The sequence below is a fragment of the Myiozetetes cayanensis genome, unplaced genomic scaffold (genome assembly GCF_022539395.1).
Source record: "Myiozetetes cayanensis isolate MyiCay16 unplaced genomic scaffold, myiCay2020 scf1, whole genome shotgun sequence".
Taxonomy (NCBI): domain Eukaryota; kingdom Metazoa; phylum Chordata; class Aves; order Passeriformes; family Tyrannidae; genus Myiozetetes; species Myiozetetes cayanensis.
The window spans coordinates 11,238,298-11,261,403 of record NW_026086604.1 but is presented as its reverse complement, the minus strand read 5'-3'; the positions used below and the strand labels follow the sequence as shown (position 1 = coordinate 11,261,403).

General features: G+C 43.5%; 1 protein-coding gene across 1 annotated transcript; it reads right to left on the bottom strand.

Annotated features, from left to right (window-relative positions):
• Positions 1 to 1,542: 1,542 nt before the first annotated feature.
• HAS2 (hyaluronan synthase 2) lies at positions 1,543 to 22,746 on the bottom strand. The gene is made up of 4 exons (XM_050319078.1): positions 22,124 to 22,746; positions 11,618 to 12,244; positions 7,009 to 7,110; positions 1,543 to 4,540 (listed from the first exon to the last, which is right to left on the bottom strand). The coding sequence occupies exons 2-4, from the start codon at positions 12,242 to 12,244 to the stop codon at positions 3,608 to 3,610; spliced, it is 1,662 nt and encodes a 553-aa protein (XP_050175035.1). The 5' UTR covers positions 22,124 to 22,746; the 3' UTR covers positions 1,543 to 3,607.
• Between the last annotated feature and the right edge of the window lie 360 nt (positions 22,747 to 23,106).

Genomic DNA, 23,106 nt, shown 5'->3' with positions numbered 1-23,106 from the left:
ATCTGTGTTTTTAAATAGTCCAAAATGAATTTGACAAGATCCATTTTTTCTTTTAACATGCTTTCTTCTTTTGACAAAGATCTTCTTTTGACAAAGACAAATATATTTGACAAATATATTTGCTATTAATGAAAAGCAGGAAATGTAATTGAAAATTTTAATTTATCTGAGAACACTTTCATTAAGAACTGTTTTCTAGTCTAGTTTTCTGCTGAAACCTTTTTTTAAACAGCCACAAACATGGTGAGGAGAGTGACATAGTCATAGAAAGGGCTCAGATTTTTTGGGTACTCAGTACCAGCTGCTGTTGAGCTGTTTGTGTCTGGGGTCAGTGTGGGGAACAGAGACAGGAATGAGCTTCCGTGTGGGTGGGAGCTGTCAGCACCTGCTTCAGAAAGGATGACAGGACAAGCGGTGTATCCCAACCTCTTGCTTAAAGCAGGGGCAGCCCTGAGGTCAGATCAGGCACCTCAGGACTTTATCTAGTCTGGTCTTGAAACGCTCTCAGGGCGGAGGTCGCACTGTCCAGGCAACCTGTTTAGACACCTGACTGTCTTCAGGGGGAAGAAGTCCGTATTCATACCAGGCTGAACCTCAAACCTCAGCCCTTGCAGCTCAAACTTGTGGTCTTTCATCTTCATACCAAACAGCACTGTGAAGATCTAGAACCATATTCTTGAAAACCTCTCAATAGGTATTGGAGATGGCCTTAGGGCCCTCCTGCCAAAGCCATCCCTTCTCCAGACTAACTAGCCCAGCTCTCTCAGACCCTCCACTCCAGTTCAAACCATTACACTGCCCCTGGATCAAACTTGCCCCAGTTAATCAATGACGTCCCAGTACTGGGGAAGTAAATACTGGGCACAGTATGTAGTCATAGGGTAAAAGCACTGAGGGCTGAGAAGCTGTCTCTTAAGTAATTAACCTGTAATGAGCCTGCTGTGGTCTGAGAGACCTGTGAGATATCACTTTGCTCCTTCTGTCCCTGTGGCAGTGTCTGCTCCCCATAACCCTCAGTGACAGAAAATACACACATGCACTTCAGCTGTGCCAGGGCAAAGGGGGTTTGACAAACACCAGTAACGAGGAGCAGGAGAAGGCCACATACATGTCCTCCTCTGCCTCCCCAGCTATGGAGGGAGGTAACATTCAGCGGGAAGGAGGGCTGGAAAACATCAGCTCTCGTGTAAAGTACTTTGACCATAAACTTCAAAGTGCTTTCCCAAAAGGAAGTTGGATTGCTATTCCGGGTTTACAAATCAGGAAGCTGAGGAAAAAGGGAAGGAAGTGTTTTGACCAAATTGATCCAGCAGCTGCTGGGAGAGGTGGGCAGATACTCTGAGTGCTCCCCATGTACTGCACTGCCTCTCAGAGCAGGGACAAGCACTGGTTTCCTCAAGCTCACACTCCATGAGTGCTAGATGACTTGGTACAATGGTAAATTCCCACATGGAAATCAGGCTGGTGACACGACAACAACAGCCTTCAAACTGTGCAGATTTGTGGCTTCAAAGTGCGAGTGCTGATGAGAAATACCATGAATTAGTCATGATCTTATCAAAAATATTTTATTTATGAAAGTAGCAATTATAATATACAACCTATACTGGAAGGACATTGAATAATTGCTAGAATAAATACAGGCAATTTATTCAATCTTTTTATAGAATGAGAAGATTTATTTGACGTCTGAATGTTAACCCAAGCTTTAACTTACATCATAAATAGTTAAAAGGCATAGTCAAGTTTTTATTTTTACCATTTCTTTTGCTTTTTTTTAATACTGTTCTATTTTGTAATTACCATGAATCAATTCTCCAATCATTAACATAATATCAATATGACTTTCAAGCAATCATGTACCTCAAGATAATCAGACAAATAAGGTAGTGTGTGTGCAGTTCATTCTACAGCAGAATCTATTCATGTCTTCATAAAATAGAGAAGCTGAAAACGCTTCTATGTTCTTTAAGCATCATATGCTGATTTCTGCTTTACCACAGTGCTTTTAATACCAGAATCTAAAAAGGGCAGCTGGCTTTCTGTTGCTCTTTATAGAGTATATTAAGGCTCAATGCCACATTCCTTTGGCTGGTGAAGGACTGCAGAATTTAGTCCTGAATATTATTTCTCAAAACCATGGTCCAAAATAAATGTCCAAGACTGATTATTAGGCACCAAGGAACTGATGAATTTGCTAAGCCTTGATGTTTTCTGAATAAAAAATTGGCTTCCTTTCTAGTAGATATGCTCTAGTCAAACACAAAGTATTGGGCTCAGCACTGGGGTCTGTATTACACTGGATGTGAGAGAAGTTGATGTTTGTATTTTCTGTAAACTATATGAAGGGCACTGCAGAAATTTTATAGTACATCACACACATTTTGAAAGTGTTGTTAATTTTTTCCTTCCATGTATTTTTTTTTAATAAAAAATCTGAACTATCTGCTTGGTACTAGCAGATTATTAAGAACTACAACAATCAGTGAAGTCAACAGCACTTTTGGGTGCCCAATATTATTCCAGATCAGAAATTTTTGATTCCTCAAGTCCCATAAAAAATCAGTGGGAGTCTTTCTGTAGCAACGTTTTTTCCAGTGGCACAGAGGCCTGCCTTGCCTTATGGTTTATTGTGCATGCCAGGGATATTATGCTCTCAGGAGAGAAGCAAATTTCCCTTTTACAATGTTATCTAAACAAAAACCCCAAATTGCACATATCTACCCCTTTGGCCTTTTTTATGCACAAATATGCTTGTACACAAAACGTGACAATATTGGGCCTTTCCTAATAAATGTCTTAAAAGAGCACATTTAAATGTTTTTTCACAGAAATAACCATTCATTAGTTGCAAAAATGCAGAGAGACTTTTTAGTTGCAAAAATGCAGAGAGACTTCTTATTTTTTCTATTGTGAACAATGTCATTTCAGCAGAAATTTGGGCGGAGAAAGTTTGATTTTTTTTTCCCTAAATATATTTAAAAAGGCTAAAGAACAAAATGTTGGGGAGGCAGCTTTTTTTGGCAGATAGTAAAATATAAAATATGTGATTTAAAAAAAAGTTGGCTTAAAAATACACACAATCAAATAATACAATAATATAAAAATACAGCTCAGCCAATGGCCTCTTAAAATTTACCTTTGGCATTACATTTGGCAGCCTAAAACAAAAGACCCTTCCTATAAACAGAACTATAAAAAACGAGAAGTTCATAAATTAGGTTGCAAGGGGTTGTAAGGTCCTTTTCCAAATTCTCCAAACTCCTTTCCTTTCTGTCCACACACATAAGCATGACCAGTGAGGTATATAGAACGTAACACTGTCAGGCGTATGCACAATAAAAAAGTGCATAAACATAGAAGTTCTCCCATTTTCTTGCAAACAGGTCGAAACTGTGTGGTTTACGTCTCTTCCCCCCCTTGAAAAAAAAAAAAAATTTTTTTTTTCTTTTCTTACTTTGGCAGGATGAAAATGAACCCAGAGGAATATAAGTGTCCTATTCCCAGCAGCAGTGATCCATTTCCCTTGGCAACATATGTCTGATGCCACAGATACTACAAGGTCGTTGGGTTGCTTTACAACTCTGGGTAACTTCCCACGGAAACATCACACGTCTAGCACCATGTCGTAGTGTTGTTGCTCTTTCTTCCTCCTGCCACATTTGTTGATAAGAACCATGTACAAAGTCAAAAGCATAACCCAGTAACATGCATAGAGTATTGTGCCAATGATGAGAACTGTCTGTTTTGACTCGGTAAATGGCTTTTTTGATTCCTTGTAAATAGTGAAAATTACGCCACCTAGGAGGATTGTAAACCAAATGGAGACTGGAATGAGTCCTATAAAATTTACTACAATGGTTTTCCTTCCTGATGTGCCCCACCCTGCTTTGTTTATCGTGGCAATTGCAAACATCTTTGCTGGCAGTAAACTTGACATGTACAACACTGAGTAGAGTGACATGAAAACCATGACAATGTTGCCCCTAAGGAAGCTGGCAAAGGAAGACTTTATCAGGCCAACTAACTGAACTGTCAACAGGAAGAGGAGGATGTTCCAGATTTTTCCCCTGTAGAAGAGCTGAATGACTGTGGCGATAAGGAAGAAAGGAAAGAATCCAGTGATTACAGCTTCATAGGTCATCCACAAATGGTGCTTGTGGAACCACATTGCATTATAAAGCCACTCTCTAAAGTAGGATTTACTCCAGCGTGTCTGCTGATTCAGCCACCTGAGATACTCTATCGGTGTTTCGGTAAGGCACTTGGATCTAGCGGTGTATTTTGTTGCATAGCCCAGACTTAGCACTCGGTTAGTTAGATGCCTGTCATCTCCAAAGCTGCACTGGGAGCCCATAAATTCTTGATTGTACCAATCTTCCACAAATTCATGGAGTAAAGAGTTTCTGTACATTCCCAGAGGTCCGCTGATGCACTGTACACAGCCGAAGTAGGACTGACAGGCTCTTTCTATGTTAAATGCCATCCAGTATCGCACGCTGCTCAGAAAGGAGATCCAGGAATCATATTTGTTCAAAATCTGCAAAATAAAAAAAGTTTTCATTTTAGATGAGCTCTTGAGAGAGAAGATATGAACATTGCATTGACAAGAATTTTACAGAGCCTGGAGAATAATAATAATGGCCAGTCTTCGCGAGCGAAGATCCGGGGAAGGTCTTTACACCTTCCAGCCTGCGCATTGGATTTTTTAGGTGAGACACAGTGTGCGCGGAACTGAGCCCACCCTTTAATCCTAAGGTTCATCTGCCGGGGCCAAGCGAGCTTGGACGGTGGCAGCGAGGTCCTTAGGACGTAGATGGGTTGCCTTTTTTTTTTAAGGGCTAACGAGCTCCATCTGCCCGGGAGTGGCCCTGACCAGGAATCGAACCCGGGTCTCGGCGGTGACAGCACCGCGCCCTTACCACTAGACCACCAGGGGCTCCAAGAGACTGGAGAACCATTGGACCAAATGCGGTGGGAACCTCACTCCTGAGTCCAGATCACAGCAAACCCAAGAGTTATGCAAACAGCTTAGCCAGAACACTGACAGGAAGGGGGAGATGAAGCCTCCAAAAGTATGTTCCACCAAGATGTTTTCTTTTTCCTCACAGACTTTCCTTTTTCTACCAGAAACTTCATTTTTTTTTGTCTTGTTTTTCCTTATTCTTTGCCTCCACTTAAAGACCTGCTGGACTGAGACATTCCTAAGAAGAGCTGGTGGAGTCCCAGACATGGCCTCCTTCTGCTCTTCTCCCCACACCCATCTTTGGAACCCACAGTTCTTCCAGCTCTTGTGCAGGAGAATGAGAAAAGCTGAGCACATGATCTTTGCCCTAATTTTTGGTATTGTGAGGCCCCACAGATATGGACTGTGTTCCCATATCCAACAGTAGGCCCTCTGAAGAACAACCTATTCTGCCTCTGCAGTACCAGCCCTGTTACTTTGTCCCAAGACATAAGGTGATATTCCAGTAGAGTCTGCAATCCTTTGGCCTGCATAAAGCTTTCAGTCTTTCTCTTCTTCACACCCCAAAGCTTACCTGAAGCTCAGACCTACACTTAAAATACAACATAGGCACAGTCTAGGAGTCAGAACACTCAGTGGAGGTACGAGTGCCTGCAGATGTACAAGTCCAAGGCTTCACATCCAGGTTCTCAGCACACAGTTGAGGATGCAGCAAGGAAGTGTGTGGTAGGGTGGCTGTGCCAGCTTTGAACCTACATCTTCTCAGTGTGGGGATTTTCAGGGGGACTTGTGGCCTTCTACAGCTAGAAAGCATTGCCCACTAACTAAGTAGTCTCTTGTTCTGATGGCCCTAATTTCTGTCGGGTTTGAAGGCCATGGGCCAATCTTGTCTCTGTTTCAGTTTAATTCCACACCATTTTAGAAGCAGCGGGGCTTGGAGATAGGCTCAAGCCTGTCTCAAATATATTTGATGTATGTTGGAAAATGAACTGGGAAAAAAAAAAAAAGCCCAGAGCCTTCATTCTGTCACCTTTCCTCCCAAAGGAAACATGTCTTTCCCACCTCTCTCTGCAGATGCTTATGAATGTTCACTGTCACAGCTGAACCTGTACTGCTAGCCTGCGCTTGTACTCACACATGTCTGCCATCTCACATGTGTTGGGTGAGTGTGACACCTGGTTTGTAGTCAGTCTGGAGCTCCCAAGTTATTCAGGTTTATGTGGGAATCCTAATTTCTGGAGTTGAGAGCCAAATGCCTGAAATACTTCTGAGTACTGGGACATTCATTAGTAATTGCTTGCCCTTTCTTCTCTGTCTCACATAAAAAGCCCTACTGAGTATGGGGGACTGATCCTAAGGCCAGTTGAAATATTCATACACATTTTTCTTTATAAAGTGCAGCAGAAGGAGTTGTGTCATAAGGAACCAACAGTCTTCTGCTGCAGCTGTCAGCCAAACTTGGCAATGCTGGAAATCCTAACAGATGTGGAGCTGGTCTGACGCAGGAGTTTTCCATTGCCCTGCCTGCCAGAGATGCAGGGGAAACCCAGCAACGTACAGAGTGCATAGTGCACAGCATTTCAAAATGGCTTTTATTTCTAACAATCTTGGCTGATAGTGGTAATATAACAGAAATACTTGAGATGCTGAACGTGGCTTTGGGAGACCTGTTCTCAATTCCCTGCTCCCCTGGAGCTTTGCTTTGGTACTTTGGGTAAGCAGTTATATCCAGAGATTCAAAAATGTCACAACAGTCTTGACAATGCCAGTGCCCTGCTTTTTACATATAAAGGGCAGAATAATATTTGTTTGCTTGCGGTGGGTGTTAAAACCACACAGTGCTCACATACAAGAGTAAGAGTTTCCATTCAATGGACAGAAAGATTAGGGTATGATAAGAGCCTCTATAATGGTATCGCCTATTATATATATACACATAGTATACACACATCTAGTATATTCAACACTATTCCAGGCAGGGAAATCTGTTGCAATGCAAATAGTTGCTGAAACCCCCCTGTTAATCTGAAAATTGTACTCACCTGCACATCACCTCCAACTCCTCCAACCATTGGATCTTCTTCTAAGACCTTTACCATCTCCACTGATGAGGCTGGATCAAGCATTGTATCTGAATCACAGACCTAAAAGTAAGACAAAACAAGAACAAAAATGGGTTAAGGAGTACACTAGAGAAGAAAATAAAAATTATGCGAGTGGCTATAATGACTCTAAGTGCACATTCTCCTGAATGCAATTAAATCTGACTTTGGAGACTGCATTGATATTTCTGTTAAAGGCCATTTGTACCAGGTGGCAAGGAGTGGTGCTGAATGAAACAGAGACCTTGTTAAGGCTCTGCCTCCAACAATCCTCTCTTCTGTATCAGATCTGTTTGTTTTCCTGACACACTGGGCTGGCTTCATTGAATAAGAAATGGGGCACCACAGAATAAGATAATGTTTGTGGGTGTGCAGCAGATTCCTGTTTAGCCCTAGCATAGGGTTTCCCTGCATCAACTGCACAGTTGGAAAACTCTGGTCAAATGTTTCCCACTGCCATATGAGGGAAGGAGTGAGGAGGTAAATTCCAGACACTTGTTATAAAAAAAGAAAGAAAAAAGTCAAGTAGGAGTCTGGGAAGAAACCTAATAGTTCTTTCACTCACAGAAGGTTTTAGCAATTCATGTAAGGTATGTATCTCGGATTCCAGTGCAAACCCATTTTTAATTTTAGATGTATGGTGCGTTATTAGTAGTCCTGTGATTTGACATTTGATATATAGAAATTGTTTGCTATTTTTCTCTGGCATTCTTATAAAAAATATGTAAGGCCAGAAGGAGTGAGTCCCGAAGTTCAGTACTCCACAAGACCAGGGCAGAAATAGATGACATACACAAGGCATTTCAGCTACACAAACACTCCTAGTCAACTAAACTCTGTGTACATTAGGAAATTGGCTTTCCCCTGGAGAGTAGGAGGAGGGCTCAGACAAGCTGGCCGGTCTGCGAGGCAGCTGGCATTGCTTTCATTTGCTCTGAGGAGAACAGCATGGGCTGCAGCCTGTTTAAAACAAGTGGGTGTCTCCTTGTCGCAGTTGCTGGTGTTGAAAGCATCGCCCACATCATGTGTGAACTCACTTCACAGATGCCCAGGAACTGGAGCAGAGACTGTCCCAGAAACACCCCTCTGACTGGTTGAATCCAGACCTACAAATTCTCATACTGCTTCTAGTTTGCCCCCACATTGACTCCTGTGATTTCAGACAGGGTCAATAGGTGCTAAAGTCAGTAGCTCTGCGTGAACAGCATATTAAGACAGATTCTGCTGAGTCTTTGTATCAGATATCTTAATTTTGGTGTTCTTCTGTGCAAACTTTCAATTCAACCCAAGTCCACTCACTTCAGAGGAGCAATAACCTTCATGTCTGATCTACAAAGGGGGAGGAGAGCATTTTGAGGCTCAAGACTAGGCTAAAGAGGAGAGGTTACCCGAGATAGTTGGGCTGCACAGCTTGGATGCAGGCGGGAGTCTGCCAACATGCTCCCCTCCATGCTCTCTCAGAGGGGGCCTAGAGGATAAAGGTCATGAAAGCTCTCATATTTCCATCCAAAGAAAAGCCACAAGCATCTCCAGCTTGCACTAATTTGATGAATCCATCTCCTCTCCTCAAAGGATTCTTCCCAAGGAGCACCTTTGTAACCTGGCCAAGGTGTGCCTCCAGCTTTAGTGGAAAGCTGTCATCAGTGGTAGTGCTTGGTAATAGAAAGGGAGCAAAACAATTCTACCAAAACAGAGAAAGGATGCTTGTATTTCACCAGGGGCTTCCTGGAAAGACCTGTTCCTGAGAGTTTTGCACAGGTAGTCTGTAGTTTGCTGAATTCCCAGGGTGCTCAGGCAGATTTAGGCAGTCCATTTCTTGTGACCATGAGCGGTGGGCTGGGATCAGCTCCCTCCCCAGCTGCTTTGCCTCCAGCAGCTGTCACTTGAGCAGCCCCCACCCCATCAGATGCATTTCCCTACAGCAGAAAGGCCTGCCCATGAGAACCATCACTAACATGAAATGAGGAAAACACTGGATTTATTTAGAAGTTACCATTGCATGTCCTGGGCATGCCAGCACAGTGGACATGTCTGGGGTTCTGGGACAAACCTAACAAGCCATTATTTTCCATCTGAACAAGGTTTTTGCATGTGAAAAGAGGACACTCCCAAAGACAGACACTTAGGAACCCAAATAAAACACACTGAGGTCTGCCCAGCCAGGGGTGGCTCAGGACAGCCCAAGAGGCAGTTTGCCATCTTTCCACATAAGGGCTGAGTGACCTAAAAATTACTGCCTTGGGTCACAGAGTTGCATGAAAGGGATGGTTGACCTTAAGTGAGCTGTTGGATACTTTTTGTAGCCAGTGACAGCTTATCCAAGCTGCTTTGAGAAGTTCAGACTGTGCTGGACTGTCCTCACAGGTACCTCCATCAAGCCAAGATGAATTGCACCCTGGCTGCCCCAACCAGCTCTGCACCAATGACATCTGCCAGTTTAACTCCTCCACCTGATTACTTGCACACTGCTAACCTCCTCCAGGATGGAAAAAAGCCTTCACAGCAGTTTCAGGTACTGAAAGAGTGAGACACCACTAATGGCAACAGCTTGTTATCTGCGCTGGTCTGACAGCTTATGATTGCCTGTCCAAAACCCCAAGCTGTCTTTTAAGAACCATACAATTTCAGGGCCTGCAATTTCAGGGGGGGCAGTGGTGCTGAATGGTCCACTTTTTAAAGTGCTTGATCATTGATGCAGATTACTTAGCCTTTAATATGTTGGACCTGTTTAAAGTAATTTACCTTCAGTGCTCCCAAAGAACCATTTAAAATATCTCAACCTTCATTCATTCATAAAACAAAGCCACATTTTAGTTACGTTGCTTCATGACTGCATAGTATCCAGGGCCACCAAGGTGCTGCATTTCTATTACAGATGTAACAGTAAATATGACTGTGGCATTAGTCATTACTGCAGACTTTGGTCACAGCAGCATTACAATCCCTGACTAATTAATTAGAACTCTGAGCCCGGTCAGGAGTGGTAACTGACCCGCAATATCTCTTCCATGTTCTCAGTTTATGCTGTGACTGTTGAAATAAAAACATTTTTTCTGGGTTCCCTGAAAAATGCAAAAGCTAGACGGAGGGAGGAAACTTGCAATGAATCAGCTTCCTCTCTGCCTTCTTTCTCTGCAATCTGGTATTTCCGTGTGAAGTGATTATAAACCCATACTAATAGAGAAAATCATAGTTCCTCACAGCACAGAATCGAAGTGCAGACAATGGAGAACTTAAGGCCACTGTTTGCAAAGAATAAACTAGTTTCAATCTGGGAAGTGGTAGGGAATGGGTTTTAAATCTTCGCCTTACTCTCTCAGCTCCAATAACAGAGGTTCCTGGCATTCCTCAGTTCCTGCCCCTCCTGTGCATGGAAGACACTGCTCTCAGTCCAGCTACTGGCAGGCTCTCCACATCCCTTGGACACTGTGCACGTGGATGCTGTGCTGTGCAGAGCATACACACACCCACACAAGGCTGGGCACAGACCCCAGAAACACATATGGCTCAGCCATGCAGCTGCCCTGAGCCAGCAGAGAGCATCTCACGGGGAGTTGCTGCTCCATAGGAGGAGACTGCTGGATGCTCTGAATTTGGGAGAAAGTGGGAAGAACTGAGGGTGGTTCATTAGGAAGATCATCTCATATTCAGTGGGATTAGTCAAATGAGCCTTGTTGACCTTCAGTGATAAGGAAGAGACCTTAGTGTCCAGCTAGAGATCCTGATCCCACCCATCTTCCTCCATATACATGACCTCTTCCCCTTCTCATAATAAGCAGAGCTGTTTGCAGGAGTGAGAAGTGCTCCCATGTAAGTAAGGCAAAAGCATAGACAATCTTTCAGAGGATCCAAGGCAGCTGGAAAGAAATGTGCCTCTGCTGCTTTGGAAACAGGGAGAAAGGACCCAGCCTAATTCATTTTTAAGTGAATAGTGTCATAAGGGCTTTAAAAGCCAAGTCTCGGTGAGTGAGGTAATGCAGCTGTAAGTGATGAAGCAAAAGCTCCTTCAGGCTTTAGCTGCAGAAATCTTTCTTTCAAATCTGCACATTGACCCTTTCATTGAATACTCCACATAGCCTTTGCTGTCTTTAAAATATCCTCATGTTTTTTACTCCACCACTGCTCTGAGATATTCCCTAGTGCCATCAAATACCTGTCTGTCTGCTCACATGGGTCCACTAACAACCTCACAAAATAAAGCCTTACCCAAGATCTTGACCTACAGGAGCACAGATGGGGTTTTCAGGAGACCACTGGCTTTGTATGAAGCAAAACCATTTGGATTTGGGGGCAGTACTGAAGGCTGGGGGAGGATTTTGGATTTCTCCAGTAGCTGGTGCACAGATTTAACATAGTCACAGATAGACAGGCCATTTTAAAAGCTAGCAAAATACCCTTTTAACGGTCAAGCTGTTTCCAAACAGACTGAAAGGAGCACTGTGTTCATCAGGGACTAGGATGGCCTCTAACATGCTGCACAAAATATACAAAAGCTGCTTTCTTTCAAAGTGTGTTTGAATTGGCACTGACCTGATGCTCTAATACCTACCTGTACATAATCCACGCTTCTCCCCAGTGCTTTGAATGCTGTGTACATTACTTCTCTTTTTCCACCCCATTTCTGCATGATGCAAACACTTTTGTTGGACAGGACCAGCTGAGATACGTGTTGCATGCTTTCTCTGTGAGACTCCTCCGTCTCACCCGGACCTTTGTCGTGGAAGTTATTACTCCAGACATAAGTGGCACATGTGTCCCTACCCATGATTTCAGTGAAAATGTCCATCATGTAAACGTCATCTTCTGAGTTTCCATCAATGACCATAACAACTTTAATTCCAGGGTAGGTCAATCTTTTCACAGAAAGTAAACATTTTCTTAAGTAGTCAGGATCCTCTTGATAGGCAGCAATACAAAGGGCAACTGTTTTGTTCAGCTTGATTGGAGTCTCTAGCGACCGTTTCATTTTCCTGTGCTCTAGGTAGGCAAACAGGCTTTGGATGATGAGATGCGATGCCAAGATAGCACCATAGAGTCCAAAGGAGAAGTAGTAGTTGTCTGTTTGGATGAACTGGTAGCCTACAATGTAAGCAGCGGTGATACCCAGCAGGAGGGACACCCCGAAGAGTGTGGTTCCAAGTATTCTCAGGATACATATAAACCTCTCACAATACATCTGCAAAGAAGATAGGGAAACCGTTAGCAGAGCCACCACGTGCTGATGTGAGGTCACATAAGCGGTTCACATGGCTACAACACAGAGATCAGCGTCAACAGATACACCCTGAGCTTCTGGCTCACAGACTTAGAGCATCACCTTGCTCAGCTTAACATCCCTTTGCTGTACTTTCTCCATGTAAAGCATGACCCAAACACACTTAGTGTAGCAGAGATGCTTGCTGTTTGCAATGTCCTCACAGAAGTTGCTGTCTGTGTCAGGATCTTATTTTGGCAGCCTGGGCTTGCTGGATGAGGCGCTCTGTCATATTACCCTGAGGAGGTTGGAAAAGGGGCTCTTGGGCCACCACTCACTTCATACAGTCACAGGCGAGTGGAACAGCTGAATGTCTGGGCAGCCCCTCCTCATCCCCCATCCATGTCATGACTGAATCCCACCCTGAATTGCTTCAGTCGCTTAGTTATGTTTGCAAAAATATTGGAAAGACATTCTTAAAACAGATGTCTGAATGTATTTATAATTTTTTTAACAGATGTCTGACTATATTTATAATTTATATTTATATAATCAGACATCTGCTTTAAAAGGCCTTCTCAATACCATTGCAAAAATATATTATTTAAATAACATTTGTGTACATAGACATATGCACATGTGAGCATGTGTGTATAGGGGCTAAAGCTTGACTGAGATTAAGTCTGTGGCAAAAATACTCTTAAATTTAACAGAGCCAAGACTCCACCCTGAACTCAGAAATTCATTAGGCCATCATTTGATTCTAACCACTTCTACATACTTAGGTTACCTGGCTGTAAAATCTTCTAACCTAAGCTCTGGGCTGTGGCTGGCATGGAGCGTGCTCTGGTATTCTCGAGACAAACACTGTAGACAGGCAGATGGGCAGATTACATTGCTACCTAACCGTTTTCTGTTGACAATCACATTATCAATTTTATGCTTTCTCAGAATTACAGGAAGTTAATGACAACGTTTTCTGTCAATGGATGCATTTAATGTGAAGGACATAAAACAGATAATGTCTGTTTAAGGCTAACCCAGCAAGTGTGTTGCAAGTCAATACAGCTCATGTTTGAGTATTTTGCTGAATTAGATCCTCTCAGAGTAATGGACTTAATATTTGTGTTTTCTTGCTATTATTCATATTTTTCCTGCTGCTATCACCTCACTCGTCTGCTGATCATATTTGTTTCACCATCTGTTGGCCAAAGCTGAAGCTGTAACAGGACTTCCTTACATCATATATGTTTTTAACTCTTTATTGAAAAATGACTACCAAGCTGCAGCAACATAGCTGTCATCAATTATATATGTCTGACAAGTTACAGGCTTGGAAAAAAAAAGCCAACAGAGAATCATTTACAAAATAAAAACAAAACTAGGTGAACATGAAGTTTGAGGTTACAAAGACTTTACTTTTTTTCCACTGGCTATTTAGGGTCTTGAATTTCAAGACAGGGGGAAGCCTCTTAAATGTATATTTGGAGGCGCTGTTAAAGAAATCGGACCCTATCTTTATGACTTCCTTGAATACTTATGGCTGGGCTCTGACAGGTGCTGTAATCATCCGCCAGCAGAAGGGACCATCCCTGCTCTGGCCTGTCTGAAAATTTTTCATGGTGGGGGTCATAGAGAAGCCTAAGAAAAGATATGCTTACCACCACTGGTATATATGAACTAAAACCCAATGCCTAAATTAGACTTGCTTTAGAAAACAGATTAAGTAATGGATCCCCTTCTAGATTACCTTAAAGTCAAATAGCTTGTGTTTACTAATCCCTCAAGCATGCAAAATGTCACAAACATCAAGGTTAAGGTCTCATTAATGGTCCAGTTGCACCCTGTTTCCTCTTTTGGGGTTCACCATTTCTTTTCTCTTGCCAGAAATAGAACATTTGTATTAGTGAGTAGGGCTGAAATAAATGGACCACTGATGGGTAGAAGTCACAGGATTTAGATTAGGATCTGGAGTGATTACATTTGACTACCTATATACTGTACCAGGCATCTTTTATACTACTTTGTTATTCCTTTTCTCTACCTATGAAGCACTTCTGCAAAAAGGAAAAAAAAAAAAGAGTAATTCTCTGATCTTGTCATTACAGCCCAGCTCCCCTCTGTTGCAGACCCCCAGTCCTTTAAGATCAAGAAATGGATTTCTGGTTCTAATAAAAGAGCATTATTTTCTATCCTTTCACTGTCATCCTTAGGAAAACAAACAGTGTTTTGATCTAAATTCCTGGCTTTCATCAAAGAAACATTCCTCTTTGTATGTGCAATTGAGGTTTTTATGTATAGTCTTTTAACTGACTGAATCTCAGAGAAACTCTGGAAAAAGTTGCTCAATATTCTCAAGCTTTAACACGTGAGCTATTGATAGCTTGCCCAGTAGAAATGATCTTTATCAACTTGAACATGCCCAAACAATGGTAAAGAAGCCAAAAACTCTCCACCCTTCTCCAGTAACTGAGCCAAGAAGTTAAAAGGAAATGATGCTTGTACAAGTCTGGGACCAAAAATGAACTGCTGAGTCAAATACTAGCACCAAAAGTAGGGAGTAGCTGCATTAGAGATTTTTAAATCATACAGTGCTGTTATGAGCATCTATCCTGGCCTAACAAATTCAGCGCAAATTTTAGAACTTAATATCTTCTACTCACCTACTACCCTATCCTGAAAACACCTAATCTTCCTGTGAATGCAAGTTAGTTTTGTAGTAGTAGTTTTGTAGTTTTGTCATGGCTGTAACTATGTTTCTTTCTTACTTATGAGACATCAGCATTCAGAAAGTTAGCCTTTTCTAGTCTATCACTGCTTTTGACTGAACAGCCCACATACTCAGGCAGGATCCAGTTGAGAAAAAGAAACCAGTCCTGTGAGAACTGAAAGTCTGATCTTTCCCTATCCTACAGATGTATCAAGACAAAGTTTACTCACAGGACCTTCTGTATTCCTAGGGCTGGTTGCTCTCAGGCCTTCCTGCTAGAACTGGGTTGCACCCAATATTCAATCCAGCCCATGTGAATTATTAATAGGAATATACAACTTACAGTGAAATGTAATAATTCTATTTTGCAATTTGGGCACCTAAATCCTTTGCATGCACCTTCCCCTAACTCCACGGTGCTGAGCCCATTATGAGCTTTATGCAGCCTCCAGCAAACAGTCTCCAGTTTTGTATAAACAAGATGAGTGTATGTAAAGAGGCTTCAAAGTCTACTATGGAGCAATTTGTTGTCATGATATTGCAGCTGTTTACTTTTGTGGGGAGCCCCTGGTGGTCTAGTGGTTAAGGGCGCGGCGCTGTCACCGCCGAGGCCCGGGTTCGATTCCCAGTCAGGGCCACTCCCGGGCAGATGGAGCTCGTTAGCCCTTAAAGGCAATCCATCTACGTCCTAAGGACCTCGCTGCCACCGTCCAAGCTCGCTTGGCCCCGGCAGATGAACCTTAGGATTAAAGGGTGGGCTCAGTTCCGCGCACACTGTGTCTCACCTAAAAAATCCAATGCGCAGGCTGGAAGGTGTAAAGACCTTCCCCGGATCTTCGCTCGCGAAGACTGGCCATTATTATTATTACTTTCATGGATGGAGCTGAGCAGTGCTCACCAGCACAACTAGTAGAAATGAAAATGAAAGTCATATGCTAAATCCTAATGCTGTGTAGGCTGTTGCTGATTCACTCACACATTTTGATTCACCACGAGGTCCCAAGTATATATGTGCCTTGTGGTGACTGTACAGGAGGAGGCAATGTGCCTTTCTTTGGATCCTCTTTTGGAAAAGCATGGCCAATAAATGAACTCTTGCATGTACTCAGCATCAGAATCCACCTAGTGAACTCTTTGGCATTGTGTCTCTTTTGGCACCCTGATAAAGCTACAAAAGAGTATTTTCTTGTCAAACCTGTGAAGAAGGAGAACTTACTCTACATTAATATCAAGAACTGGCATGACTAAAAGTTGTAGTCTTCTAACATCATTTTCAGAAAAAAAACCAGGTTAACAAATGAGTGATACCTACTCTCTACATATAATGATGGGGGTATTAACTGCAGCCCTAGAGATCACACTCCTTTCTCAGACTGAATAATGCCTTAGACCTCAGATTAGAAGAACATAGCAAAATATGCTGCAGTTCTCTCTAATCTGAGAAATATTTAGGCTAGCAGTTAACTGTAGTTATGCTACATAAATCTAACTTTAAGAAGATCTAGACACTTGATTGAAATTCAGCAGGTTCATATGTCCTGCTTTGGACTGGGTCTTTCCTCAGCAAAGAATGCTGGTGACTTCCATGGTAAGGTACCACTCCAAAATCATATAGCACAGTCTGTCCATATAGTTATTAATCAGCTTTCATGGATTCCTGAGAGTAACAGGACCTGAAGACAACTCATCCCTTTGCAAAGTCAGGAGGCACAGAGAAAAAAAGAAAAGTGTATTTTTTTACTAATACATCAAGAAGGTAAAACAGATAGGGTCAAATACATATCCAGAAACCATATGTGCATTGGTGTCTGAAGACATCAATATTATCTGAAGTCTCTTCCCTTATTCTAAAGGAAGCAACCAGGTGGTGCCTGGCATCTGCTGATACAGGACATGGAACAAGTGACTGATGGGGGATCAAACTGAAGTTAGGTTTGCTTGTAACACATAGGGATGCAGATCACTACATCATCTCTGTCAGAAATCACTTTCCATGCACAACACTCAAACATTGCCACATAGTACTTCTGGATAGCTTTTCCCCAGAAGATTAAAAAGCAAGAGGGGGAGCCACAGAAAGTTTGTATATCACATGTAATGATTTGGAAGGTTGTTTGAAAGAATTAGCACTTATTAATTCCAAACATTTGAAGACATTTTAAAAAATCCCAGCCATAAGCTGCAAAAGTCAATATCTATCCAGGAGACAACAGTAAAAGTTCAATCACAAACGTGCTCATGTTTTCCCTGTATTGGATTTGGCTGAGATGGAGTTAATTTTTCCCACAGCAGTCCTCATAGTGCTGTGCTTTGCATTTGTAGCTAAGAAGGCGTTGAGAACACACCAGTGTTTTGGCTACTGCTGAGCAGTACTCTCACAGCATCCAGGCTGTCTCTCCAGTGTTTCCCCTGCACAAGTTTACTAGGCATGGGCAAGATCCTGGGAGGTGACATAACCAGGACAGCTGACCCAAACTGACCAAAGGGTTATTCCACACCACATGACATCTGCTGATATAAAAGCTAAAAGGAGGAGGAGGCGGAGGAATTTATTATGGTTTTTTTTTTTTTTTTTCCAGAGCAACTGCTAACTGTACTGAAGCCCTACTTCCAGGGATGTGGCTGAACATCACCTGTTAACGAGAAGTAGAGAATAAATCTTTTGTCTTCCTTTACTTTCTACATGGCCTTTGCTTTATTAAGCTGCCTTGATCTCAACCTACCGGGTGATCTTCCATTGTATTTTCTCTACCCACATCCTGCTGAGGAGTGGAGGGATAGAGCAGCTGGGAGGGCACTATGCAGCCAGCCAAGGTCCACACACCACAGTCCCCTTTACCTATAAAGGTTCAAAAGATCTGTGCCTCTCTCTAGACATCTAGGGCTATGGCCACATCAGCAAATAGTCTACCACTACAGAAACAGATCTGCAAAGAGGAAGACCTGGTGCTGAGGGCCCAACTCCACCCTCCATACATTTCATGTTTTACTCTGAACGAAGTATAGTCAGACTCCATGGACTAAAAACCTGAGAAGTGTCCCCCAGGAGTGCAGCTTGCCATTAGTTCATTCAAGAGGAATCCAGTTTGGGTGCTCAGTGATAGCTTCGCAATAGAAACTCAAGTAATTTAGTTGGAGGGGGCGCATTTGTAGCATTGCCTTCAATAGCACACTCTCAATTCAAAATAAATTGATAATACAAATCAACTTCACACGCAGGTCTGCAGATCAGATTTGTCAGCAATCATTGTTGAAACCAGAAGTGCTGAGCACAGAAAACCTTTGAAAATGTCTCATTTTTACATGCCTGTATCAAAGGTGAACTCTTGAATATCTACCAAAGCTTAATGCTGAGGCTTTGAATTCAACAAAACACATAAATGCACCATTAAAGATAAGTGTGCATTTAGGTATCTTGCAGAAGAGGGAAGTCAGTGGATAAAATATCTTGCAATTTTGTAGTAAAGGCGTAAAAAAAAGTCTTTCTCTGTGAATATGTTATTTCTGGGACACTCAAGATAAAAATGCATGTATATGTTTGAGAAATTTATTATAGATATTAAGCTCCCTTATGAAGGTTGTTAGATGGGTCAGTGTTAACCACTGCATTTCTTACCTTAGGGAATCTAAGAGTGGATCAGGACCCAGAAAATTTAGATTTGGTTCCTATCATTGGTATTCACCTGCAGGGTAACCTTAGGTGAGGGAATTCATTTCACCTGCAAAATGGGAATCATGACCATGCAAGAAGGTTTTGGAGGTCTACAAAACCCTTCATAAGGCTTAGGTTAGTGATAGTTTGCAATGTTACTCTTTCTGGTGTGATATGGGATCCACCATTTCTCTAGTTACCCAACACACCACTTCCTATTTTCCTTGCCTATATTCACCTGGAGGTATACTCTGTATGGATTTGTCTGCAACAGAAATGCAACTCTCAACCAGCAGGACACCTGAGATCAGTGAGGTTGACACCATAAAAGTCAACACACGTGGCTATAAGTGCATACAGCTACCAAGGGCTATTTTGCACACAACCAAGGGAAGAACGTCATCTTTACAAGCCTTAAAATCCCCATCCTTACTTATGAGAATAATAGCATTGGCTTCATCAGAGCAGCTGCTTCAATTAAACAAGTGTGTGTGTGTGTGTGTGTGTGTGTGTGTGTGTGTGTGTGTGTGTATGCATGAACATATTGTATCTGGCCCTACAGACACACACTCCATATGTGTACATGGTGTTGGAGGCTTACAATTTTCCAGCCAATATTTATATTCATTATTAACCTTATTTTGATGGCAAATTAAATCATTTATCCTTGGAGTACAAATTATTCCAGGTACACATTAATTACTAGCATAAAAGTAGCTGTCCAGACTCCCTCTTCTATTCTACAGCCTGCAGAGAGGAAACTGAAGAGTTATGCTCCATCTGTACATATTTATTACAGCACAGTTACCATATCTGGTACTTTTGGTTATTTATCACTTCCAGATTTTGTTATGCTATTGATCTTCTGGAAAGGGCTCACATTAGGCTAAAATTCACTCTGGGGTTAATTTTCAAGTAAAGAACAGGATTACTAATGATGGCAAAGTGTATCTGTATGCAAGGCTTTGATCAGCAAATCAAGAGTCTCCTGTCTGATTAATGTATGTTTCCCACTAAACTGCCTAAATTTAGTCTTCTATAGATTTGAGTAACCATTATGGAATGAATTTTACAGCTGCTAGTTGGATTTGACTGTAATGTAGACAGTGATAGAGTAGTTGTTAAATTAGTAAAAATAAAAAAAAAGCAAAAGAAAACCAACAACTCCTTCCAGACAAATGCTTTAAGAAAACAAGGGAGTAAATCATACTACTACTCAGATATTTTGGATTACGGTTAAACAAAATCTAGTTCAGAAATATTTTCTGGTTGTCAGTTATGAAGTCCATGGATGCACAAACTTGACTATTTCATTACTTAATCCAGCAAATAAATACTTATTTGGTGTACACAGCTTATTATCTTGTAATTTGGTCATAAAGCACAGGTCATATCTTGTTTAATTTAGTCAAGTCCCACTACACTGAATGGAGGACTACTTTGCTGCTTTATACACCAATCTTGAACAGCAACACATTGAAGGAAATGTCCTTTCATGCCACAAATATAAAGAGATGAGTTTTTTGCTAGTGAACTTGCATGGAAAACTCCACTGAAACCAGTAGAGCTGCTCTTTCTACTGGGAAAACCTTTCCGCAGGTTTTTATCTGTTTGCATGCAGGGTAAGAAAGATTTACTACCCTGAGATAAAATCCTGGCTTTATTGACACCAGAGACAAAACTCCTCTAGCCTAGGGGGAGTGCTGAATTTTGCAGTTTTTCAGGGAAAGAGAATATATTTCACTGCCATCATCCTCAGATGAAGTAACCTAACCAGTCTCCAAGAGAACCCGAGGCACCCATGTTACACACAATGTATGCTTTTGAAAAAGTGCGTGGATGCCAGTGGAAAAATGATCCTTAAGGAAGGAGGCAATGAAGCCAAGTGAAACACAGAGGAGCAGCTGAGCCCTGGGAGATGTGGTATAACTGCAGCTCTGAAGAACCACAGAACTGTTGGGGTTGGAAGGGACCTCTGGAGATCATCCAGTCCAACCTCCCTGCCAAGGCAGGGTCACCCAGAGCAGGTGACACAGGAACACATCCAGGTGGGTTTTGAATGACTACAAAGAGGGAGACTTCACGACCTCCCTGGGCAGCCTGTTCCAGTGTCCTTCCACCCTCAATGGAAAGAAGTTCTTCCTCATGTTGAGGTGAAACTTCTTGTGTTTTAGTTTATGGCCATTACTTCTCATCCTTTCCCTGGGCACCACCGAAAAGTCTGGCACCATCCTCTTGGCCCTCACCTTGGAAATGTTTATGTGCATTGATGAGATCCCCCCTCAGTTTTCCCTCCTCTATACTAAGACAACGCCCATCAGGAGTGCTGTACTACATTGGGGTCCTCTCGGGGGAAGGGGAATGGGGTAAATCCTCTGTCAGTGTCCCATTCACCTTTCTGCCAGCACCGCTATGGAGCGTGGCGAGGTGAGTCACGGCCGTGCCCGAGAGACACAACGGAACGCTCGGACAGGTGCCGGGCAGGGCTGTCGGGGACAGGGGGACGGGGTTTGCCGGAGGGGCCCGGCGTTCGGCGGGCGGTGCCGAGAGCTCGGCGGGGCCGCTCCGAGGGCGATCCCCGGCCCCGCCGCCCGCGGGGGCGGTGCTCCTGCGTCACGGGGGGGCGGGGCCGGGGATCCCCCGCGCCGCCACGTCACGGGGGGCGGTCACGCCCCGCCCGCCATGGGGGCGGTGGGACCCGCGCCGTGCGGGACCCCGCGGGGCCGTCCCAGGCTGCGCTGGCGCTGCCTTCGCCCCCCGCGAAGTGCGACCCTCCCTCGGCCACCCCCGCCGCCAGCGCGGGTCTGGCCGGCGGGCTCCCCGACGGGGCGGGGCCGAGCGGGTGTGCGGCGCTGGGAGCCCGTGGGCAGCCCCCGCCCCCCGCATCCCGCCTTCCCCGAACCTCCCGAGCTCGGGAAACCGCCCTCCGCGCTCGGCGCGACGCTCCGGCGGCTCGGGAGCGCTGGTTTCCCCGCTCCGGGGCGGGACGCCCGCCCCGCTCCAGCCCCACGCCGCCGCCTCGCCTCCCTCCCTCAGTCCCATCCCTCCCGCCGCTCCTGTCGCGTCCCCCGCCCGGCCCTGGATGCGCAGCCGGGGAACTGCTGTAGAGAACCCCGTCTGGGTTCTCAGCTGGTCTAGCCTTCCCTTCTGGGCTCAGCGGAGCAGCTACCTAACCTGCTCCAGATTTTAATTTTAGGGTCTTTTGGGAGGTTTTGTTTTTGGTGGCTCCTTCCCCCCTTTCCCCCCATCCGATCTTGGAGCTCAGCAATGTCTTAAACGGATTACACGGAGGAGGGGTTGAAGCTGAAAACCTCATTCATCCTCACGACGGTCCTATTCATTGCTGAAATAGGTGTAGCGTAGAAGCCGGTAAGATCCTCCCCCAGCCCCACTCGTATTCTGGGGATCTGTTTCAGCTTTCCTGCCTTGAATAGTGGGGAATGGGAGGAGGGGGTCTTGTGCTCTTGAGCTGACAGAAGCGTAATCATAAATCACCTACCTTGTTTGTCCTTCTGTCCTTTGGTCATAGAGGGGCTCCAGCCAACTGTGTGGTCTCACGTACCGTTGCTCCCGCTGAATAGTTTCCAAGTTTGAGGTAAAAAAAAAATCAAATCGCACTTTTCAGGGATTTATTGAGACGCTCAGAAATAAAAAATAATTAAAAATGAAAATAATAAAAAAGTCGTTTAAGGCTATTCAGTCCTACTCATTTTCTCCCACGTGTTTTCACAATTACCATGTATTTGTCTTTCTCTGCTTCAGTTTCTAGCTCAAAGTTGTGGGATTTTTTTCCCGAATAATGTAATAATAATAATAATAATAATAATAATAATAAAGAAGTAATAAATTAGGAGTTAGTTTCTCGTGGTCGAAGCTGAAGATCTTATTTCAAACCCGGCTAGCCAGGAGCCTGGAGAAGTTGCAAGGCAGCGTCTGAAAGTTTGAGATGTACAGCATCAGATAAAGTCTCTTTGGTGATACCTTGCTGCCCGAGTAACAGTTTCAATGAGGTTTCTCAGCAGCAGCAGCAGCAAACGCGTAATATTTTCCAGACGTCTTTTTCTTTCCTGCTGCTGCTGCTGCTTTTCTGCCTCTTCCACGTTATGGGGTCTTTTAACAAGTGAGACTTGAGTTGTTTTAATAGGCGGAGGATGGGAAGAAGGAGGGGAGGGAACTCCTGTAAGGAGAAAAAAAAAAAGCAACCAACCCTGCCCATTGAAATGATCTCAGCCAAGGACCAGTTCAGCGTCAGAAATTTAATTAGCTACTTGCAAATTTTGCAGAGAAATGCAATACACATATGTTGCCACCAACTGGTTTCCTCTTCATGCCCCGCACTGGGGGGAAGCCCCCACTTTCCCTACTCCCTGCATCCCTTGGCTTGGGGTGTGGGACTCGTCCCTCCCACAGCCACTATTCGGTTAAGACAGTTGTTGCTGCTGCTGGTTTTTATTAATAAGGGAATTGCCTCTATGAATGGAT